General features: G+C 39.0%; 1 protein-coding gene across 19 annotated transcripts in view; it reads right to left on the reverse strand.

The window, feature by feature from the left end:
- RCBTB2 (RCC1 and BTB domain containing protein 2) overlaps positions 1-21381 on the reverse strand; it is a 59314-nt gene that overhangs the window by 9854 nt on the left and 28079 nt on the right. For 7 of the 19 annotated variants that reach the window (XM_086712055.1, XM_086712014.1, XM_025924455.2 and 4 more), the window contains 10 exons: positions 18634-18732; positions 15836-15900; positions 10956-11111; positions 10613-10763; positions 8256-8422; positions 7548-7706; positions 7312-7419; positions 6051-6193; positions 3146-3211; positions 136-326 (listed from right to left, as the gene is read on the reverse strand). In XM_086712055.1, coding sequence (XP_086568181.1) covers positions 136-326; positions 3146-3211; positions 6051-6193; positions 7312-7419; positions 7548-7706; positions 8256-8422; positions 10613-10763; positions 10956-11111; positions 15836-15877 — 1183 coding nt within the window. In that variant the 5' untranslated portion in view covers positions 15878-15900; positions 18634-18732. Of the gene's footprint in view, positions 1-135; positions 327-3145; positions 3212-6050; positions 6194-7311; positions 7420-7547; positions 7707-8255; positions 8423-10612; positions 10764-10955; positions 11112-15835; positions 15901-18633; positions 18733-20188; positions 21230-21381 lie in introns of those variants that run through there. The other 12 variants (XM_086712126.1, XM_086712105.1, XM_086712087.1 and 9 more) reach the window with 6 other exon arrangements.

The following is a 21381-nucleotide window of genomic DNA, read 5'->3' on the forward strand; positions in this document are numbered from 1 at the left end:
ATTAATCCATCAAATTAGTTTCCTTTCACAGGAGCCCATTAGAGAGAAAATATATGATTCTGCACCTAAAAAGTCCTTTTACTATCACCGGGGTTGTCTTGCTAGTTTTCACCCAAATGGGCAGAGACCACTCACCCACGGACAGGAGGCGCCAAGAGACAGCAGGAGTGGCGAAGCAGGCGAACACGTCGTCGGTGCAGGAGAAGTGCGTGAGGTGAGGCAGGATCACGGACTGGCCCCGGCACTGGCCCCACATGTACACGTGCCCGCCCTGGGTCTTGGCAGCCGACGTGTGGGCCGAGTGGCAGGCTGCAATCTCTATAATTCTAGGTTCACAAATAAATGCCAAGTGAACGTGGCAAACAGGAGAAGAAACAAGTTGATTTCTCCTTCCCTTAACTTTAACGGATTTAAAAAACAAAACGAGACTTAATCTAGATTTTCAGGCACGAAACAGTTATTTAGGTTTAAGCTGTCCTTCAATGGCACAACTAATAAAGATCTACCTTACCACTTCCAGCCCGTAGGCCTACAAAAATATATACTGTCTCGTTGTGAAATGCAAAAACAATCCAAGGGTAAAGGCCAAAACAAACAAAACAGTGATAAAGACTTGGGCTACTTAACCCAGGTCTTGATCCAGTATCAAGAAATATTTTCATTAAAACTTTACCGATTTTAGTGTTAGATGCAGCATGCTGTGGGCCACCCCAATCCACACTGCAAACAGTAAGGTCAGTAGTTCTAACTCCTAGGACTCTATCTTTGAGAGCCCAAGAGAGCAGTTTTCTGATAAGTTCACAATTGCCAGGGAGGTAGTTCTCAGAATACTTCCTAATAGAAAGCCCTGTTTTTGTTCATTTAGAAATAATTAACTTTCTCTAAGAATAAGCCACTGTACAGATTCACAAAAGAGAGTAAACTATTTTACCCAAAGTGAGGTTGCCATCTTGATTTTGCCCACAGCAGGCGGTGGCACCAAGATCCTCAGTGACTTAGGCTCAGAGCTTCAGAGTCATCTTTGACTTCTCCCTCCTCACTTTTTTCAGAATATCCAATTGACAAATAACATAGATTCTCTCTTTGATAATTTCTCCCATCTGCCACCACCCTAGGTCAGGCACAGCCCATATCTGACTCCAAAGCAACAGCCTCCGTGGTCTCCATGCCTTAGACTCTCTCTCTTTTCCGATCCAGATCACACAAGGCTGGCAGGTTAACAATCCTCTGAAAAGAGCATCCTCGTCAGTACTCTCAAACCTTCCGTGGCTTCCCACAAGATAAAATCCATATGTGTGACATCAAGACCTTCCATAATTTGTCTTGCGCCTGTATCCAATCCTCTTTCAAATCACATTTACCTACATACCCTATGTTCCAACAAACAGATGTACTCACTGCCCCTCAACATTTTTCTTCACAAAGTCATTGTGCAGGAATGCTCTTTCCTTTCTCTCTGCCTTAGAAATCCTGCCCATCTTCCAAGGCTCAGCTCAAATGGCCCCAGAGAAAGAGGTCTCTTGCTCACCTGCACTCTTGCCATTCATCCCATCCACACCATTCCAGCCTGGCCCTTAACTTCTCAGGGAGGTATGTCTCACCTACTCTGCTAGATTACAAGTTCCTGGCAGGCTAAATCACTGGCTTATTTCTCTCTCCCCAAGTGTCTTTCTCTCCCCAGTAAGGTGTCTGATTAAGCACAATTTTTAGGTTCTTTTACTGACTAACTGGGAAGGACAGAACAACACAGAGCGACTGAGGGATGGGAAGACCCCATTGACAGCCTAGCAATTGGAGGGTGGAGACATCCCTCCACTACCTCTTTTAATTGGCCGTTTCCCAGACAAGGAGGGAAGATGGTCATCATGCAAGCTGAACACTGCCGTGGTGGCTTGCCTCAGAAGGCTGAGGTGTACTGTTTTCATGTGCGGTCCCAATCATTTCAGGGATTCATTCAAGGGCAGCTCTTAGCTCTTGAAGATGGGAGTACTACACAAGAAGCTATGCTGTACCAACGGTGGAGAGCCTGGATGCTGGGGTCAGTCACACCAAGGGCCACATCCTAGCTCTACCACTAGGCTGTGTGAAGGCGTAAATGTTCCCGAGCCTCTGTTCCATCACGTTGCAAGCTAATTGCTAATTAATTACAAATAAAGCTAATTTGTATGTATACAAATTAAATGATAAAATGTTAAACACCAAGCACAGAGTCTGGTGTACAAATAGTAGCCAGCAGTAGAGGCTTAACAGGTTTACTACTTCTTGGCATTTTAAGTGACAAAGCCTCCCTCACACAGAGACTATATTTCCAATGATCAATTCAGACAGTGAGACCTTCCCTATTTGCATGGTCAAGTCAGTGAATGGGCCCAAACCTCTAATATGTGCTTTTTACAAAAGAATCTTCCTTGCCCACACAGGGAATATTGCCAATCCTATTTGGCTTCTCAATAAGCATATCCTTCTCAATAAAGAAAAGGCAAGGAAATGGAATAAATGCATTTGTTCAAAGAAAAGGCATCTGTTCAAAGAAAAGGCCATCCACCCTCACACATTACACCAAATGTGAGGGCAGCAACACACTTCATTTTACATGGCTTGGTGCGAGGGGCAGGGCACAGGGCTGAGGGCCAGACAGCAGCCTATGGAGGCCAAGGTACTTAAAACACTTATCATCTATTTTATCATCTTAAAAAAAAAAGTGAGGAGAGCAGAATCCAGGTAGCAATCCTTTCACAGCCTTGTGAGTAAATGAAATCAGCTACAGCAGAGTGCACACTCAAAACAGTTTCTTCTGGTGACTGAAGTGTTTACCAGTGGCTGCAGGAACTCTGGGAAACCACTTAAAATCACAGATAGCCTCTCTCTTCCCTGATGATGTTCTATGAAAAATGTAACTGATGGGAACATAACAGTGTCCTTCTGGGCTCAACTACCCAACATCAGAAAACCAAAATAATTTAATTCCTGCATTCACTTCTGAAATATCTTTACTAGCCTCCGTGGAAAGGAAGTAGCCTTTGCCTTTACAGGAGGAGGGAACACTGCTTGGTGGAGGAAGGCTGGAACAGACACAGCACAGGGGTCAAGATGCAGAAGGCTGTGGAGCAGTGGCCTTCCCTTAACATGGCCTCGTGAAGTTTACCTGGAACACCTAGCAGCACACGGGAAGTCAGGGGTGGGGCACGGGCTTGGCTGACGGCAGCAGCTGCTACAGGAACAAGAGTGAAGAAAGTTTAGAGGGAACCTTCAAGTCTAAGCTTGGGACCCAACCAACTGCCAACGCATCCAGCTGTTGCCTAAGGTCATCTGTTCTTAAATCTGATTCATACCAAGAAGCAAAATTCTGAAGCTCAGATTTTCCAGTCTAATATGCAACAGACGATGACTATAAACTGAGCTAAACTTTACTGTCAGAATGTCTGGCATATTTCACATTTTATTTTGTAGCCATGCTTAATGAAAAAAAAAAGTACTAGACATTCATAATAAATGAGTTTTGTGTCACCTCAATGGAATGATCCCCAACGACTGCAGCTTAATGGCTGTGAAGTACTAGAAATGAAAAAGCAGAGAGTGAGGAAGAATATAAAACAGAAAACAATGAGGAGAGGAAAAAAGGTAATTTGTGAGACAGAAGAAGAATGAAGAAGAAATAGTAATAATAAAAAGATCCAGAGCAGTAATTCCCAAGCCTGGTTTTGTAAGAGGCCAACATACTACCAATTATCAAGGTGTCACAAAATTCACAAAAATTCAAGGCAAAGTTAGCTTTAAATCAATTTAACTTCAACTATGCTTTTATGGAACTTTAAGAACAAAGATAAATGCTAGTAAATCAAAGTACTGAGACTTCAGAAAGATTGGGAATGACTGGGTTAGAGAGAAGAGAATTACTTTAGTCATTAAAATTACTTTTATGTGAACATAAATTGCTAACAAATGTCATTAGCATTCTTCATCATAGATCTCTGTGGGAAAAAATTTTAAAAGGTTTTCCTTGGGTTGTCATTTAAGCAAAGGATCCAATGTACACAGATTTTCACTTTCCACTTCTGTGAACAGGTAACCAGGACCTGAGGATCCACCCCACCCTACATTCAATCCTTTTGTTTCTAGTTAGTCAAACTTCCCTGAAATGGGCCCCAAGAGTCAGAAGTGAGTTCTTGAGAGATAAGTCATAACATATCTGCAAATTTCAGTCGCTGAAAAGGGTGGGTACGTGCAAAACAAGTCCCAGCAGACTTACAAATTCCTCCCTCGCAATATTGGTGTGATGGAGAGCCTGCAAGCTCAGGGGTTACCACAGCGAATTCAGGCATGGAAAACAGAAAAGTAGGAATATTGCATTCAAAACATTCAGCCATGATTTCTGTAGCCCAAATAATGACTACATGGACAACAGCAAGTGTGCAAGTGTGGAGCTATTTCCACTTTTTTTGCATTTATAATTCAAAATTTGAAAAAAGTTAAGTTTTTTTAAAACCGTAAGTTTTTAAAATAAACAAGCAATACTCTCAAGTACCACGTAAGGAGTTGGCACTCAACATAACTCCCCTGCCCTCCTTTTCTGCCTCTTTTTCCTTCTTCCCCAAGCTGTCCTACACTCTTTCTGGCCTAGCATGATGGGAGTGGGAAGACCTGGTGCTCATCCTGGGACGACCAGGGACCAGCAGAGCAATGTGGGGCAAGCTGCTAGTGGGCAGACAGTAGTGGATTTGGCAAGTCGAGGGACAGAGGAGTTCAAATTTACAGAAAGTGTGACAGCACCATAAAAATGGTAAAGTACTATACAAACATGTTGTTTTGATTTGATCCTTTATTTGATCCTTTAACACTTTACTGTTTGTCTAAATACTAAATGTCCCTACTGACCCGATTTGCTAAACTGAAGCATTTTCGTGATTGCTCAAAGCCTCAAGACTGTCCCTTCTCTTTTCACGGAGGAGCTCTGAACTACCTAAACGGGGGTGGCAATGGCATGGCTGCACACATCTAGTACATTCCCACCAGTTCCTGACCTCCATTCCCTCTCCTTCTCCCCAATCCTTATGAGGTCCAGGTTCTTATTCTAAGATTTTGGGGGAAAAAAACAAAAATAGGTTTTTTTTAAAACCTATTTAACATAGGTTAAACAAAATTAGCCAGTTTTATAATACTCACATGAAAATCAAGGGGGTTGAAAATGACAATTTGGTTCTTCACTTTTATTGTTAAATATTCCAACAGGAAAATATGAAAGAATTGCATACAAATGCAAGATAATCTATATATCCATATGCTTACTTTAAAATCAGATATAACAAAACTTAGTATGTACAATAAAAATGAAAATAGCAGTATTCATTCCTACAATGATTATAAACCTGGTTTAACAGACACACTAATGAATATTTTTGTCCTATACTACTGTGTCAAGAGATAAGAGTGAAAAGGCAGTGCTATGGCCATGTCTGAGACATTCAAAGGGCTTTCAAAAGTAGTAGGATAACTGGAAGAAAATTTTGGATATGTTAATTACTTGACACAACCTTGCAAACAAGTGGGCAAAACTAAGTCTTAATTTTCTAACCACTATACTCTGCCTCATAGTGATAGCTTGGGAACTAAAATCATGAGATGGTCTTATCCTTTCAACTGGCAAATTTTACACGTAGCTGAGTGAATGGCTTTATAATCTATCTGAGGTACTTTTGTTTTTCTAAGCCACAGAAAATCAACCTCAAGCATCATCAACTTCCTCTTAATGTAAAACAGAAAACAAGGAGGAGGAAAAGGTAATTTGTGAGGGAGAGGAATAATGTAGAACAGCTGTGGGAGGCTTAGTCCTTGTTGTTTGTGTACAGTGGCTGAAATAGGGGTAAATGAAAGTAGAGTATTTAACATACAAACTCCCCAAGGGTTCAAAAGCCAATTTTAAAGAGGAATGAATGCTCTGGTGAAAGACTATTCTAATATTAGCAGTAAGTTTCCCCACAATTCTGTATCACGTCCAAGTTCTGTTTAATCACTAAAGAACATGCAAGTTGTTTTGAAAATGCACATATTACCTGTCCTTTTCCACAACGACAGGTGCAGGATAGGACTGGTTACTTTTATTGCCAGTGCCTAACTGGCCGTAAGAATTTGCACCCCAAGCATACACTTGGCCTTCATCTGTTAACACTAATGTGTGCGCATAGCCACAGGCAACCTGGAAAGAGGAAAACCAAATCCACTTAGGCCTGCAAATATGCTTTCACGAGATAGGTCAAGAATCAAAGATGTAAAAAAAAAAAAAAGAAGAAGAAGAAGAAGAAAAAGAGGCAGCCTGCCCAGAGAGACCAACATTGAGGTAACCCGTATTACTCCAGAACTAGCTCAGCCCACATGTGGCCAAAATGGCCGTTAAGATCAACATGATTTCCTTCAGTGACATGAGTCTGGTTTATTCAGCTTTCATATGGCATTCATTATGCTCACAGAGATCAAGGGGTGTGAAGTGAATATGAAATACACTTTTATTTTTTAAGAATTACTTTCCTTTTTTATTGTAAAAGTAAAACATGTTTAATGTGGACTACCATAAAAAAAGTATAAATATGAAAGTAATCTCAAGATCAGGATTTTTTTCTATACACACACACACACACACACACACACACACACACACACACACACATACAGTACAGAAATATGTACCATGTCTCCATGCACCATGTCTGTATCTTCATTTTTATATAACATCACATAGCACTATTTCCATATCATTAAAAATCCTTTGTAAGCATCATTTCCATTCATGTAGATTTTGTATAATTTATTTAATCACTAACATTATTTGATTAAATTATGCTATATCTATTATTTATGTTATTTATTAAAGTTGATATTTTTTTCTTTTCTTTCTTTCCCTCTTTATCCTCCCTCCCTCCCTCCCTCCCTCCCTCCCTTCCTTGCTTCCTTCCTCTTTTGCTATATCTTCTCCACTAATCCTGTGTCTTTCTTTTTTGTTCCTTAAATATCCCCGGAAGAAAATTACAGAACAAAGGGTATGAATATTTTCAAGGCTCTTGATATATGCTGCCAAAGTTTCCTTGGAAAAGACTGTAACAATTTACATTCCAACAGCTATGTATGAGAGTGGCCTAGAAACATAATTTCCTGATGAACATCTACAACTTTACTCAGGGAAACAGAGCTTTAGTTTTTAGTTCAATAAAGAAAACATCAAGCAGCTAAACTTTTCATCTGCCAAGAAAACTGTGTACATTGGCATCTTTGCCATGAAAGACTTAAAACCAGGCACACACAGACCCACTGTGGACGTACCCGCTGGACACGAATGCCTTGCAAAGCCGATATTCTACAGGGGGTTGGCTGGTTGCCACTACTGCCAAGTCCAAGCTGCCCGTTTCCATTGTAACCCCAGACATAGACCTGAGAGAAAACCAGAGACTCAGTCCCATGAAAGACACATGCAAGTAAGCTCTCTGCTGTGAAAAACACGCCACCAATCAGGCAAATGGGTTTTTTTTTCTAAACAACATATGAAATAACTTTCTTACCTCGCCAGTGTTCACCACTGCCATTGAACACATCTGCCCACATGCTATGTTCACAACTACTTTATTCTGTAAGCAGCCTGTGACTCTTCGAGGGATTGGCTGATTGGCTGTTGATCCAGATCCTACCTGCCCGGAGTTATTATAACCCCAGGCAAATACCTGGGGATCAATAAATGAAACACATTAACTTACAAAGTATCTCAATTAGAAATTAACATGTACTCATAATGCCTCATCTTTGTTTTCAAAATGCTTGATATCCATAAATTCTCACAACATAGGCAGAGAAGTTTTTGTAAAATTCATTCTTACAAAATTTACAATACTTTATAAAATTAGGTTATTGGTATTATGTGTACAAATAACAATAATGATCATCAAATCTATAATATTTATCAAAATATCTACTTGGCTTCAGCCATATTTTCCAGCATTTTAGGGCTTTTCTTTTTGCAAATAAAACCCTTGAGTATATAGCAATATAGAAAGAACATTACAACCTTTTAAATTCTGCAGTTATAGAAATCCTTACTACATAAAGGTACACTTAATGATGTAACCACCATGATTATGAACTGCTAACAAGAATAAGGTTGAATTTGAGGGAGGTGGTTATTTTAATCAAATGACCATGTTTCCAAGATGGCTGTAACAATCCATATAATCTTACTGAAAAAAATCAATGAGATTTACGCTAACTATTCTCACCTCTCCATCAGATGTTAGCACCAAAGAATGGTAAGACCCACAGGCAACTTCAGTGACTTGTTTGTTTGACAAATTAGTAGAAATATGACAGGGCATTAAACCATGATTAGTTGTCCCATTGCCCAGCTGGCTATAAGCATTATGACCCCAGGTAAAGACTTCTCCTTCTGAAAATAAAAAGAAATAAAACCAGCTTTCAAAACATCTACTTTATTATATGAACATATATTGCATCCTTCTACAAATGAAAACTAAAAATTCATGTGCAAATGATAATTGACTTCCCTATCCCACCAAACTCATTCTATAAGATAATACACTTGGAAAATTTGAGATACTCTATCTCAAAGCAACAAGATGAAATTTAAATGGATGAGTTAAAATAGCTGGCAGATAGGTTGTAAATAAACAGCAGAGAAATGCTACTAAGAATAATAGGAGAAAACATCAGATTGAAAGTCAAGAGACTGTAGGTCATTTAATTTCCCTGGGCCTATTTTCTTATCTATAAAATGATCAAGTTAATTTTTAAAATATTTGTTATATATTATTTCTTATGTGGTATAATATATATTCAGAAAAGTTCATAAGATATATATGCAGTTTTATAAATAATTATAAAGCACACACCCATGTACCACCACTCAGGTCAAGAAATATAACCTTATGATCACTCCAAAAGCTCCCCATATATAATCCACAATAAGAGAATTTAGTTTTTCCTGTTTTTGAACTGTAAATAAATGGAACCATACAGTATATACTCCTTGTGCTTGTATTTTCTACCATATTCTCTCTGGGTGCTACATGCCAGATAATTTCTTCTGATCTTCCAGTTTACTAATTTTACTTTTGATATGCCCAAACTGCTATTAAACTTGCCCAAGGAGTTTTCATTTTGATAATTATATTGTTTATTTCATTCTTTTTCAAATCCTCTTTGATCTCTGCAGGTCTTCAAGCTGGTTTTTTATTTTTTCAAACATAATAAATACAGTCATCTTGTACCTGTAATAGCTGATACTTAGTATTCAGTGTTTGCTATCTTTTTTTGCTGGTTCTCATTCATGGTGCCTTGTTCCCTTGTGTACCTGGTTATCTTTTACTATGTGCTGCTAATTGCCATTGAAAACTCATTTTGCAATGGCATTATATTTCTTCAGGCCTAGGATGAAGTGAAGGTGCCTTCCTCTAGAAAGAATCCACATTAACTTCTGTCATGCCACTAAGGCGCTTAAAGGTAGTTCTTTAATAAATCCAAGGCTTGAGATTTCTTGGACTACCAGTCTGATGTGAATTGGAATACAAATCCATGATTACAACCCTTCAGGGAGAGGTTTTCTTTCTTTCTTTTTTCCTCCTTGCTTTTCTCACGGGCAAGGATTCTTCTGTTCAGTGCCTTAGAGATGGAAGAGCTGGCCCATTCTTGCCCCCAGAGCCTAGCCTTTGGTGTTCCTAACCTAATGGGCTAGGTGTCTGACCCATGACTCCTTCACCTTGTGAGTACATCAAACCACAACTCATTTAGGTGGGGAAGCAGATGCCCTTAAGGCAAAACTAGCTTTAAGTTCCCCTTTAACCTTAGTTCATACTTTCTCTTGAATCCGATCCAGTAATTCCTTTCTGCTTTGTTAGTGCTTTGATGCCTCTATGGAAAAAAATTAAATATTTTATCTAGAATTTTTAGTTGTTTCCAGTGAAGAAGTGGTCCAAATAATCTAGACTATTACTGGCAACCAAAATTCCCTAAAATTTATGTGAAATAAGTATACAACACAGTATTTATAAACTTTATTTTCAATTCAAAGAATACTAATGAAATGAACACCTAGCTTAAGAAAAGTCTAAGGTATGATTTAATTATAATGTCTTATTAGTCTGAATTCATGAAATAGCCATCAGTCTATTATTCATGGTAATTATATTTCAGCCATCAGTCATTATTCATGGTAAGAATCCCAGTGTGCTAGGAGTCAGAGAACATCTTGGACTTAGCTTCAGTGTCTTAGTTCATAGATCAGAGATCTCAAGTTCAAAAAGTCCAGAGTGAGTTAATTTTAATGCAAAATAATTAAACTTATGAAGTGTAAACAAAAGGGGTTTACTGGGCTTATAGCACTGTCATTCTCACATCGAAAGTGCCAATAACTGCTAGATTCCATCTGCTCCTTTATCTTACTCTGATACTCAGACATGTTCATATTTCACATTGTCCAAAGCACAGTCAAGTTCACAGGACAGAGCCGGAAACTCCTACCCAATCAAGAAGTATGTTCTCGATTTAACGGGTGGTCCCAAATCTTGTTTCTCAACAAATAAGGCAATGGCTAAACCTCTACACTGTGATCCTAGGTTACCTGTTGTGGCAAGGACAATATGGGGGCCACTCCCATAGCTGAGGCAGGCTATTTTTTTGCCACTTAAAGAATCCAGTCTCCGAGGTTCAATGGTGCTCTGGACGTCACCTAATCCCAAACAGCCACAGCAGTTTGTGCCAAGCACAAAAATCTGTGGGAAAACGACTGTTAGTTCAAGCACCTCTATTTCTGACAAACCTGTAATTACTGCTTCATTGTATAACATTATGTAACAAGTAAGAATGTACTCTCATGCTTTCTTCTTAACCTTAATTCCTCAGTTTCTGCCCCACTCCGTCGAATCTATTACGGTAAGAGGCTGAATTTTTTCTTCAAAATTTACCTCATCATTTACTGTAGTATATAAAACTTCATTGCCAGCGCTGCCAAAGACACAGGCCTGACGAATTAACTGCAGTTCTTCCTCAGAACAAAGGGAGAAAATTGGCCACTTTCCCACATCTAACATCTTCAAAGATGACAGAGTAGCCTGTACTGGCTGAAAAGGAAAAAAAAAAAAACATATATATATATACATTAAGACTATTAATTAAAAAATACTTTTTTTTCCTTCCCCTTTTAATTCTGTAGAAGAGTGAGCACCAGTTCAGGCAGGGACGGCTCTCTTTTTGAGAGACCCTTTATAGCTACAGGAAATGCCTCTACAAACCCACTGCTTCAGTCCTGCTCTCACAGCCACCAAGAGACAGAGACTCCAGGTGGGATCAGATCTCACCTACTAATTTTCCTCAAGGCCACAGGAATCGTCCTGACTGACTTCTGGGAGGCCAAATGGCTAGCAAGTATTTTCAGCATTGGTTAGGTCTTAAATGTAGCTCTGGAAACTAGGCTGGTTGTAAAGGCAGGAAAAACAGAGAGACAGCACTGCTATTTCATCAGATGCCTAAGTCTTAACAAAAAGTGTCCTTGGAAAAGAACAATGCTGAAGGTGACCAAGGAAACGACCCAGAAGTGCCGGTTCATGGGTCCATTCTGACCACCAGTTGAGCAGTTAGCGGCTTCTCTCATCCCCCCACTCAGGTTTGGAGATAGGAAGATACACCCACAAAGTGTGCATTCATTTGCTAGGGCTGCCATAACAAAGTACCACAGACCGAGTGGCTTACACAAAAGAAATTTATTTTCTCACAGTTCTGGAGGCTAGAAGTTCAAAATCAAAATGTCTACTAGTTTAGTTCCTCCTGAGGACTGCAAGGGAAGGATGTAGGTCTCTGTCTTGGGCTTGTAGATGGCCATCTTCTCCCTGTATCTTTACATCATCTTCCCTCTATACATGTCTGCCTCTGGGCCCAAATTTCCCCTCACCAGTCAGACTGGATTAGGGCTTACCATAATGACCTCATCGTAACTAAACCAAATGCATCGCAATGACCCCATTTCCAAATAAGGTCACCTTCTGAGGTACTGGAGAGTCTTAGTGCATGCCAGACTGGGTGGCTTATAAAAAACAAAAGCTTACTTTTCACAGTTCTGCAGTTGGAAATCTAAGATCAAGGCACCAAAGTGCTCATGTCCTGATGAAGGCCCCCTTCCTGCTTCATAGCCATTGCCTTCTCCCTGTTTCTTCACAGGATGAAAGGGTTAGGGATCTCTCTGAAGCACCTTTTATAAAGCACCAATCCCATTCATGAGGGTTCCACTACCTTTTGTTCCTTCCTCTATCTTTTGTTCTCTTCAGCCCCTTCAGATTGGATGATGCTCACCCACACCAGGGAGGGCAAACCATTTACTGAGCTCAACAATTCAAACGCTATTCTCTTCTGTGAGGTAACACCCTCAGAGACACACGCAGGAGCAATGTTTAATCTGGGCACCAGTGGCCCATTCAAGCTAACACATAAAATTCAGCATCACACCATGTGAAGACACATAGTGAAGAAGCCCATGTGAACCATAGAGGCAGAGACTGAAGCAATCCAGCTACAGGTCCAGGAACACCAAAGATTGCCAGGAGCCACCAGAAGCTGGAAAGAAGTAAGGAAGGCTTCTTCCCTAGAGCCTTCAGAAAGCATGGCCCTGCTGATGCCTTAACTGCAGACTTGTAGTCTCCAGAGCTATAAAAGAATAAATTTCTATTGCTTCAAGCCACCCAGTTTGTGGTACTTTTTAAAGGCAGCCCTAACAAACTAATACAGAGGGTAAGCAGCTTATAACAGCTCACAGCACCATCCTGAGTTAATGGCAGCACCTGACCAAGATGAGCTCCTCTGATGCCAAATCCAGCCACTTTCCCTCACGATGTCATTCAAGTTCTAAGACCCTGTCTGGAGAAGGATGTCTTCTACTCCCTTTTGGGCAGCACCCAAGGCCACTACAGAGCTAAGGACAGAATCTTGTTAGGTTAGCTTTTATTCTAAGCTTCTACATAAATTATCCACCTCCATATCTCATGAAGGAATCTTATTTTCTATGGGGTCTTCATTTTATTTTTTTTCCTATTTAAGTCTATAAATTTAAAAAAGAACAACATTTGGAATGTGACCTCAAATATTTATAGATGAACTAATGTGTGAGTTAAAAGAATTCTTATATATTATTTCCAACCTTCATAATTGTAGGGCATAGATATTGCTATCCTCATTTTAAATGCAAGGAAACTGAGGCACAGAAGCACTAAGTAACCCTCCAGGATCACTTGCTTCTAAAGATTGCTTTCCACACACCACATGTTGCAGAGAAAACAGTTCACATAAAGTTATACTACTGGTAGACCTACTGCTTGCAATCACAGGGCACTGGCTGGTCTCATAAACTCCTTGCTGAACAGGGCAGTAATCCACACTGTGGGCTACCTTCCATAAACAGGGCAGATGGCAATATACGATGAGAAAATAAGCACTGCTACCTCATTTTCTCCTTTCAAGCAGATTTTTGGATTGCAACTTGCCCTGCTACAAAAATCAAGTGGTCTCTTAGATGCCTAGAATCAGGTTATAAATCCAACAAGCTCCTAAACACTTGTCTACAAAGCATGGCCCACCTGTATAAAACCTCTAGTACCCACCCCCCACCCCCCCATGACTCTACTAACCACTGGACCTCATGTGTGTGTGTGTGTGTGTTGGGGGGGGGGGTGATGTCACCTGCAGTCATACATTTGTTAAAGGATGACACAGGTCAACAAAACATCAGGTCTGACAGTATCATTGAACATGTATTGAGTGCAAGGATTTAAAGATATAAAAACGAAACATCATCACTCCCTTCAAGGAGCTCACGATAGAAAACAAATATTTACAATATAACCTGGGTACAAAGGAGGTGTGAATACATTGCTTTCAAATATCTGTCAGACTAGCTCCTGGAGGTTAGTCATCAAAAATTCATTTTTCTAAGTCTTTTGGGGGAGTTATTTCATGGGGGAACTGATGACTTACTTTACGAAATGCATACATTTACACTTTTTGAGGTAAACATTTAGTATCAGTCTCAAGGAACTGTAACATCTTTGTTCACAGAAGAAAAATACATTTTTCTCTCCAACACACTCAAGAGTATATACAGCTGTATACACTGTATGTATTATAAACATGTACATGTATTATATGTATATATACACTTTGTGTATATGATAAGTGTGTAGGTAGCATAGGGTTCACATATAGTGCACCTTGTAGGGCCTGCAGCCACCCTGCATGACAGCAGCCATCTCTACAAAAGGCACCCAACCACCTCTGTGCCCACCTGCTAAATAAGGGACTGGCTGAGCAAGAGCCAAGGCAGGCAACAGACAAATCTGAATGGGGCAAAAACATTGCCAGGAAATGAGAGCTTAGCAGTAGAGAAGATAAGTCATCTAGATTGTGTCCCTAGAATTCAGTCCTTATTTGGCCCAGGTAATCCTCCTTCCTACATATAACATTATTATAGGTAATAACTATTTCCTGGCCAGATTTCCTTTACTACTTTGCTCACATCCAGCCCCTCACCCCCCTGTCTTTCACTGGCATCTATCTGGGAGACACAAAGTAGTGAAATTTTAACATTAGCTCAAGAAAAATATAATTAAGGAAACTAAGCTCCATAAAATTAGAGACCAAGAAGCATTTTATTATCCTTTTGAGTATGTGCTACCGATATAACTCTGCTTCTCTAACAATATGAAGAACCAAACAGATTATGATACTTCACCTGACTCCAGACGATTACTAAGTTGTCACAATAAAATTTAAAATACCGCATATAGCATTAGAACCAAAATTACCCGTTGGGCATGCCTAACAAAAAAAAAGTTATTTTAAAAAACCCACCAACACCTTGCCTTTTGAAGACTTCCTGGCAATGTAACACTTTATATGTAATAAAGTCATTTCATTGCTAATTCTGTGAGTCTGTTCTTCTATTTTACAAAATCTGTTGCTCCCAGGAAAAATTAGGAATTTTTCTGTTAGCATTTTATAACATTCTCAAGTTCTATACATTACTTTTGTAAGCTACTTTCATACTTCCTACAAGGGTTCACAACAAACACGTCCATGGTGATACTATGGTTCAGTTTTAGAAGTTCTGCCATCTTTGCACACTATGCTGGCTTTGTATAATTATTTACATCTTTTATTGTGTTTTGACCATATTTATTTAAAAAGAGCAGAAAACAGGAAAATGAAAGTTAACAGTGGCAGTTAATATTGTTACTAACGAAGAACAGACATCATGTCAATTTAATAAAATTAACATAAGATGGAAAATGATGTGCATGCTGAAAAGTGTGAAACTTCTAACATCAGTTGGACACTGACAAGACTTAAGCTGGTTGACTGTAATGTTAAGCTGTGGTGGAAAATGAATAAGTTAAAGAATATCTGTGATGAATTAAGAATATGTCATCTAAGATTAGGTGTTTTATACTTTTCTGAAATCTCTGGGAATGGAGCAAACATTGCTCAACTCAGACCCTCTTGCAGGGTGGTATTATCTGTGAAAGCAGGGATGGTCTGTACTCCTCATCCAGCTCAAAAGGCACCATCTTCAGGAACCCTGCCCTACCCCTCAGACAATACCCACAGTTTTCTGCCAGCCCCTATGGCATTCTCTGTACCCACAGTAATTATGTTTGCATCTGAGTAACTACACTGTGAGCCCCTCAAAGACGAGTACTATCTCACTGATCTTCCTATTGGATGACCAACAGATGATTGGTATAGGTTTCATGCAACAGAAAATACATGCTCCAGAGGCATGTTTTTGTTTGTTTTTTCTAACCTTGCCACTTTCTCCATAGGAAAGGGAAAGCTCTTCTTCCATATGGACTCAGTCCTGTGCAGTCCCTGAGGAAAAAGTATGTGGTAAAATCAGGATCCTGCGTGTGGAATGAAACTAGGCAGGTTAAAATTATTTTACTTCCAATTAACAGAGAAAATAAGCTAAGCTCAAATATGGTGAAGGGAAGATAAGGGAATTAAGGTGTAGGCATGAGAGTTAACAGCTATAAAAACCAAAAGGTGTTTTAACTGTTCTGAAACTATTTTATGGTCTCTTATGTAATCCTCCTGCTGAGGTCTGGAAAAGTAATCCCAGGATAAATGAAGATTCTTAAATCTATAAGGAAATAAGTAGAAAATTTTCATTTTACAGTTGACCTCCTCTAGATAAGGAAAAATAAAATTTTAGACCTTGGTCAAATTTTCCCTGGGATTGGAAAGTTCCAAATCTGTGAACAGCAGACTTATCAGTTCTCAGCTCCACTGAAGAGTGTACGATTTGCTAAGCTGGAAAAAAAAAAAAAAAAAAAAGAAAGAAAGAAAGAAAGAAAAAGGAGGAATGAATGAAAAAAATGAAAGGATGAACCAAATATGGCTTTGTTATCCTAGACTTTAACAAAAAATCCGCAACAACAGCCACCAAGTATGTAGCAACAGCACTGAACGTTCTTGCCTTAATTAACTATCTCCACAATGACTACTTTCTACCACATAGAAGTAACAGCAGAAGCAGCTTTAACAAAAGATACGCAGTATGTCTAGACTGTGGTTCAATCATTACACAGTTAACTATCCCATCACTAAAATTAGATATAAAGAAATATTCTCCTCTACCCCAAAGCAATAGAATGAAATCGTATTTAATAATGTTGATATTTCTGATTTATTAGTTTGGGTTCTATTTACTCAAACAAATACAATCCACATTTCAAAGGGACTAACATCAGAACATTTTATCTGATATTATTTATAAGCAGTTAGAGCTTTATAATAGAGAATGCTGGTAAAATTTTGTTCTCATCAGCTATGGAAAGGTCCCTTAGAATATAAGGAATAATCATATTCAGAATAACTGTAACTCAAACTATGACAACTGATACAAATCATTGTTTCTAATGTTTGGAAAAGATATGCTTGTTTTTAAAATAATCACTTAGACTTTTCTCACTTATTTATTTATAAAACTTGGTCTAGTTGCCAATATGGGAAGATAATTTCATGTGACAGTTAATCCTACTTGATCTGTCCTTCTCTATTAATTTGCAAGCGTTGTTAAGAGAGGCAACCCTGACTCGTTCATTGCTATAACCACCGCAGGACATGGGTCACAGCAGACCACAATACCATATACTGGTTGAAAGCATCCTTTGAATACAGCTTTTTGTATACAAGAGACTGCCTGCATTGAAGATTCTTTTTGTTTTGTTTCATCCTAACTGCATCATCTACATTTTGCCCTAAGTTTACTAGAACAAAAAACAAAAAGAGGAGAGGGAAAAAAGAAAGAGGAAGAGAAAAAAACTAGAAAAGAAGTCAAAGGCAAGAAAAAAGAGGAAATTAATAAGAGGAGAAAAAGGGACCAAAGAAGAGATGCCTCTCATTGTATTGTAGGCTACCTTGTGCCTAGTAGAAGGGAAATCTTTCCAACACATTAACCAGTAATCCCGGTTTGTCGTTTCCCACCCTACCCCTCACTCTACCATTGTAAGTAACCAATTCCATCGTTTTCTGGTTTATTCTTCCTGTTTCGTTTCCTCCTTACATAAAAAATAGCAATTTTATATACTCTTGGGCAATTTGCATTTTTTTAAAACTCAGTTAACAATATATCTCCTGGAAATCATTCCATATCAGCTAACAGAGTTTTTGTTTTGTTTTGTTGGTTTGTTTAATCAACTGAGTATCCTAGTTTTTAAAGGAAGAAAATAAATAGCTCTTTTTGGTGTCTTTGATCAATTTCAATTATAGTACCTATTTAAAAATTAGAGTGGTGGAACACAGCCCATTGTGTTTGACACTCAAGTTAAGACATAATTGCATTAGTGGCATATTGAAATTACCACAATCAAAGAAATAACATTTGTAAGATTCAACTAACATTAACCATAAGATTAACATAATTTCATCTTTATTGGTCAGAACATTCTTGAAGATTTAAAAATGATTCAAGAATAAGTACTATTGCACAGTACTGTGAAAAAAAACTGTTGAATTCTCTAGCATTGTAGAAAGTAGACTGATTTTTTTTTCTCACATTATTTCAGTGTGATACAAACATAACAGAGAAAACTAGCGTCAATTTGCACCACTTAAGGAATATAGTTTATGGAATATATGTGAGTATTATAGTTATCTTATTCTATTTTCTACATGATTTTAGCAGGCTATTATTACTATCAATGTTATAGCAGTATATCAATATATACTTCCTAAAAATCCACAATATACAGAATACCATACCTTTGAATTACAAATAACAGTAGCAACAATAATAATGGTTAAAATAAACAGTAACCCTGTGCCAAGTATTAAGTGCCTTATATTATCTCATTAAACTTTACAATAGCCAAAATGAACAGACACAATCATTGCCTCCATTTTATGGACATGTTTACAAAACTTGACCAACCATCACCAACCAGTCAGGGTTAGAGCCAATATTTGAACACAAGATGGATTTCAAAACTTCTCTCTTGGACCCTCTCCTGTATTTCAAGGATATTTTAAGTTTTCCTATGTACGTTCCCATTTTATTTTGTACTGACTGGCTGGGAAAGTTCCCTCCAAATATTTTTGTACCTGATTGTTTTAAGTTTCTGGAGCTCAGTATTCAGTCATCTTTAATCCTGTTCTGTCTAGATCCTTGTAAAGTTGTCTTCTAGGATAAAGTTAATGTGACTGAAAAACATAAATACATAAATTCTATTAGAGAAAAACAGAGAAGGAAAAGAATATACCATCTTGCAACTACAACAAGCTATTATTTATCTGAGAAGTATACAGTTTAAAAACTGTATTAGCTCTGTTATTAAAAAGTCAGTAGACGTGCTCAATTATTAAAAATCAATATTGTAAAATATAACTTTTAGATTTTATACTTTGTAAATTTTGGGACAATACTTCACCAACTTGAATAATGTAACATACAAAAAAACTCTATACAGTTTAATTTGTAATATGTCAACACAGAAAATGTAAGAGAAGCCATCTGGAATATGAAAAAAGCAAAACTTTCATACTTTTGGAAGAAGGTATAGAAAACATCTTTGTGACCTTAGGGCAGGGAAAGATTTCTTAAATAAGACACAGAAGCATAAACCACAATGTCTGGTAAAACTTAAAAAAATATGGCATACTAAAAAACAAAATGAACAAAGGAAAACACATGCCACAGAATGAGAGAAGATATTTTCAACATATATAACTGGTGGCTTACAAAGAATTTGTATCCAGAATAAATACCTAAAAATCAGTAACAAAAAAAACAATCCAATTTAGAAATGGCCAAAGGCAAGAAAACTCACAGAAACAATAAACATATTAAGAGATGCTCAAATTCACTATAGAAATGCAATCACAGTGAGACAGAGCTCACCCATCTGCAAAATTAAAGGGGGATAATACCTAGTGTTGGTGAGGATACATATCATAAAGCACACTCATACTGCTGTAAGAAAAGCAACTGGTATAATCACTTTAGAGAGTAACTCAACAATATTTAGGCCAGAGCAGTGTCTTCTGATCTTTTTTTTTTTTTTTTTTGATACATGTATGTACCTGAAACAAAAGTTCGACAAAATAATTCTTACTCTTATTATATGATGTGCTTAAGGACATCCTTTTTTCTATTTTTTCTGTCTTACTCTATTCTACTGTATCCTACTCTATTTTATCCTTTCCTATTTCACTATTTAAAAGAAAATGCTGGTCGGAGGAGCTAAGATGGCGGAACAGCATCGAAGTTTTTTTTGTGTCTCGTGTCCATGAAATACAGCCAAACCAACACTAACCCATGCTGCACACCTAGAAAACTGATCTGAGGATTAACACAACAATCTACACAACTGAACCACAGAATTCAGCAGGTACATGGCACGGAGAGGTGAATTTGGAGAGCAAGAAGCCACAAAAGGTAGGGAACCGCTTTTGGGGGCGGAGAGAGGACGGAGACTGGGGAGGGGGGTAGAATACGGGAAAAGCACCCCTCCCCAAAAGCAGCTGGAGAGAAAATGGAAAAGTGGAAACGGCTGCAGGGACTGAACTAAAAAGGGAGAAAGGAGAAAGGAGAGGGTTTAAATTCCATTAAGACTCTAAACACGGGGAGTGCAGAGTCTGCAACTCTGCAGCTCAATACCTGGATGTGCTCTGGTGTGAAGGGTGAATCCCCAGGAGTAGAATGGATTCTGGGGTTCTTCAGGTCACGTGGGGAGAGGCGGTTCCCCTGCTGGGAGGACACCTGGTAGAGGCTGCGTGGGTCCCCCAAAGGCAAGGTCCAAGTGGACCCGGGAGAACAACCACATTCGCTGGTGCTGGAACAAGGTCGTTAAGGGTAAAGCCTGGTGCCAGATGTGTGTTGTGATTTTCCATACTCCCTGAAACGCTGCTGCTGCACTATCTTGCGAACTTTTTCTGGGGAGGGCTGGCACCCAGCCATAGTCTTTGGGCATTGGCAGCGGCATGGCCCCACAAATGTTCCTGGGTGCGGCTGGCACCCAGACATTGCTCGATGAGACCCTCCTGCAGACGGGCAGAAAGGGTCAAAGCCGCAGTCCCTCAGAAGTAAGAGGTCGGGAAAAACAGCCACGTCTGAGACAAAACTCAGGAGGGAGGTGCTGCCTGGGGCTTGGTCATGGACTGTGTAAAAGCGGGAGTGGATAGAAGCCAAAGACAAAGGACTGGTGCACGATTGCTGATCGGGGAGAACAGAGTTCCGATACTAGAGACTGGCTAGCTGGGTGATGCCATTTTTACCACTCCTGCGCGTGCGCATGCGCACCCACGAGCGCTACAACATTCCACCCCAGTAAGGTAAGCAGCACCATCTACTGGAGAACCCAACCGTTACACTGAGTCCCGCGCAACTGGGCCAACCTTGATCTTCAGGAACACAAGTCTCTCCGCCTGCTTAGTTTATGGACTATAAAGTGCTTCATAGTTTGACTTCTAGGGGAAAATGAAGTGATTTCAGTCATATTTCAGTATGTTCACTGGCCCATCTATTCAATTGTCTTTTTTTCTATTTTTTGTTTCTTTTCTTTTTCTTGAACACATAAAGAGAAAAACCTCATTTCTATTTTCAATTTTTATTAAAAATATTTTAATTTGGGGGGCACCTGGATGGCTCACTCGGTTAAGCATCGGATGTCAGCTCAGGTCATGACCTCATGATTTGTGAGTTAAAGCCCCACATCGGGCTCTGTGCTGACAGCTCAGAGCCTGGAGCCTGCTTCCTCTCTCTCTGCCCCTCCCCTGCTCATGATCTCTCTCTCTCAAAAATAAATAAACATTAACAAAAATGTAAACAATATTTTATTTTTTTCTACTGTA

The sequence above is a fragment of the Puma concolor genome, chromosome A1 (genome assembly GCF_028749965.1).
Source record: "Puma concolor isolate L17-30 chromosome A1, mPumCon1.1.hap2, whole genome shotgun sequence".
Classification (NCBI taxonomy): Eukaryota; Metazoa; Chordata; class Mammalia; order Carnivora; family Felidae; genus Puma; species Puma concolor.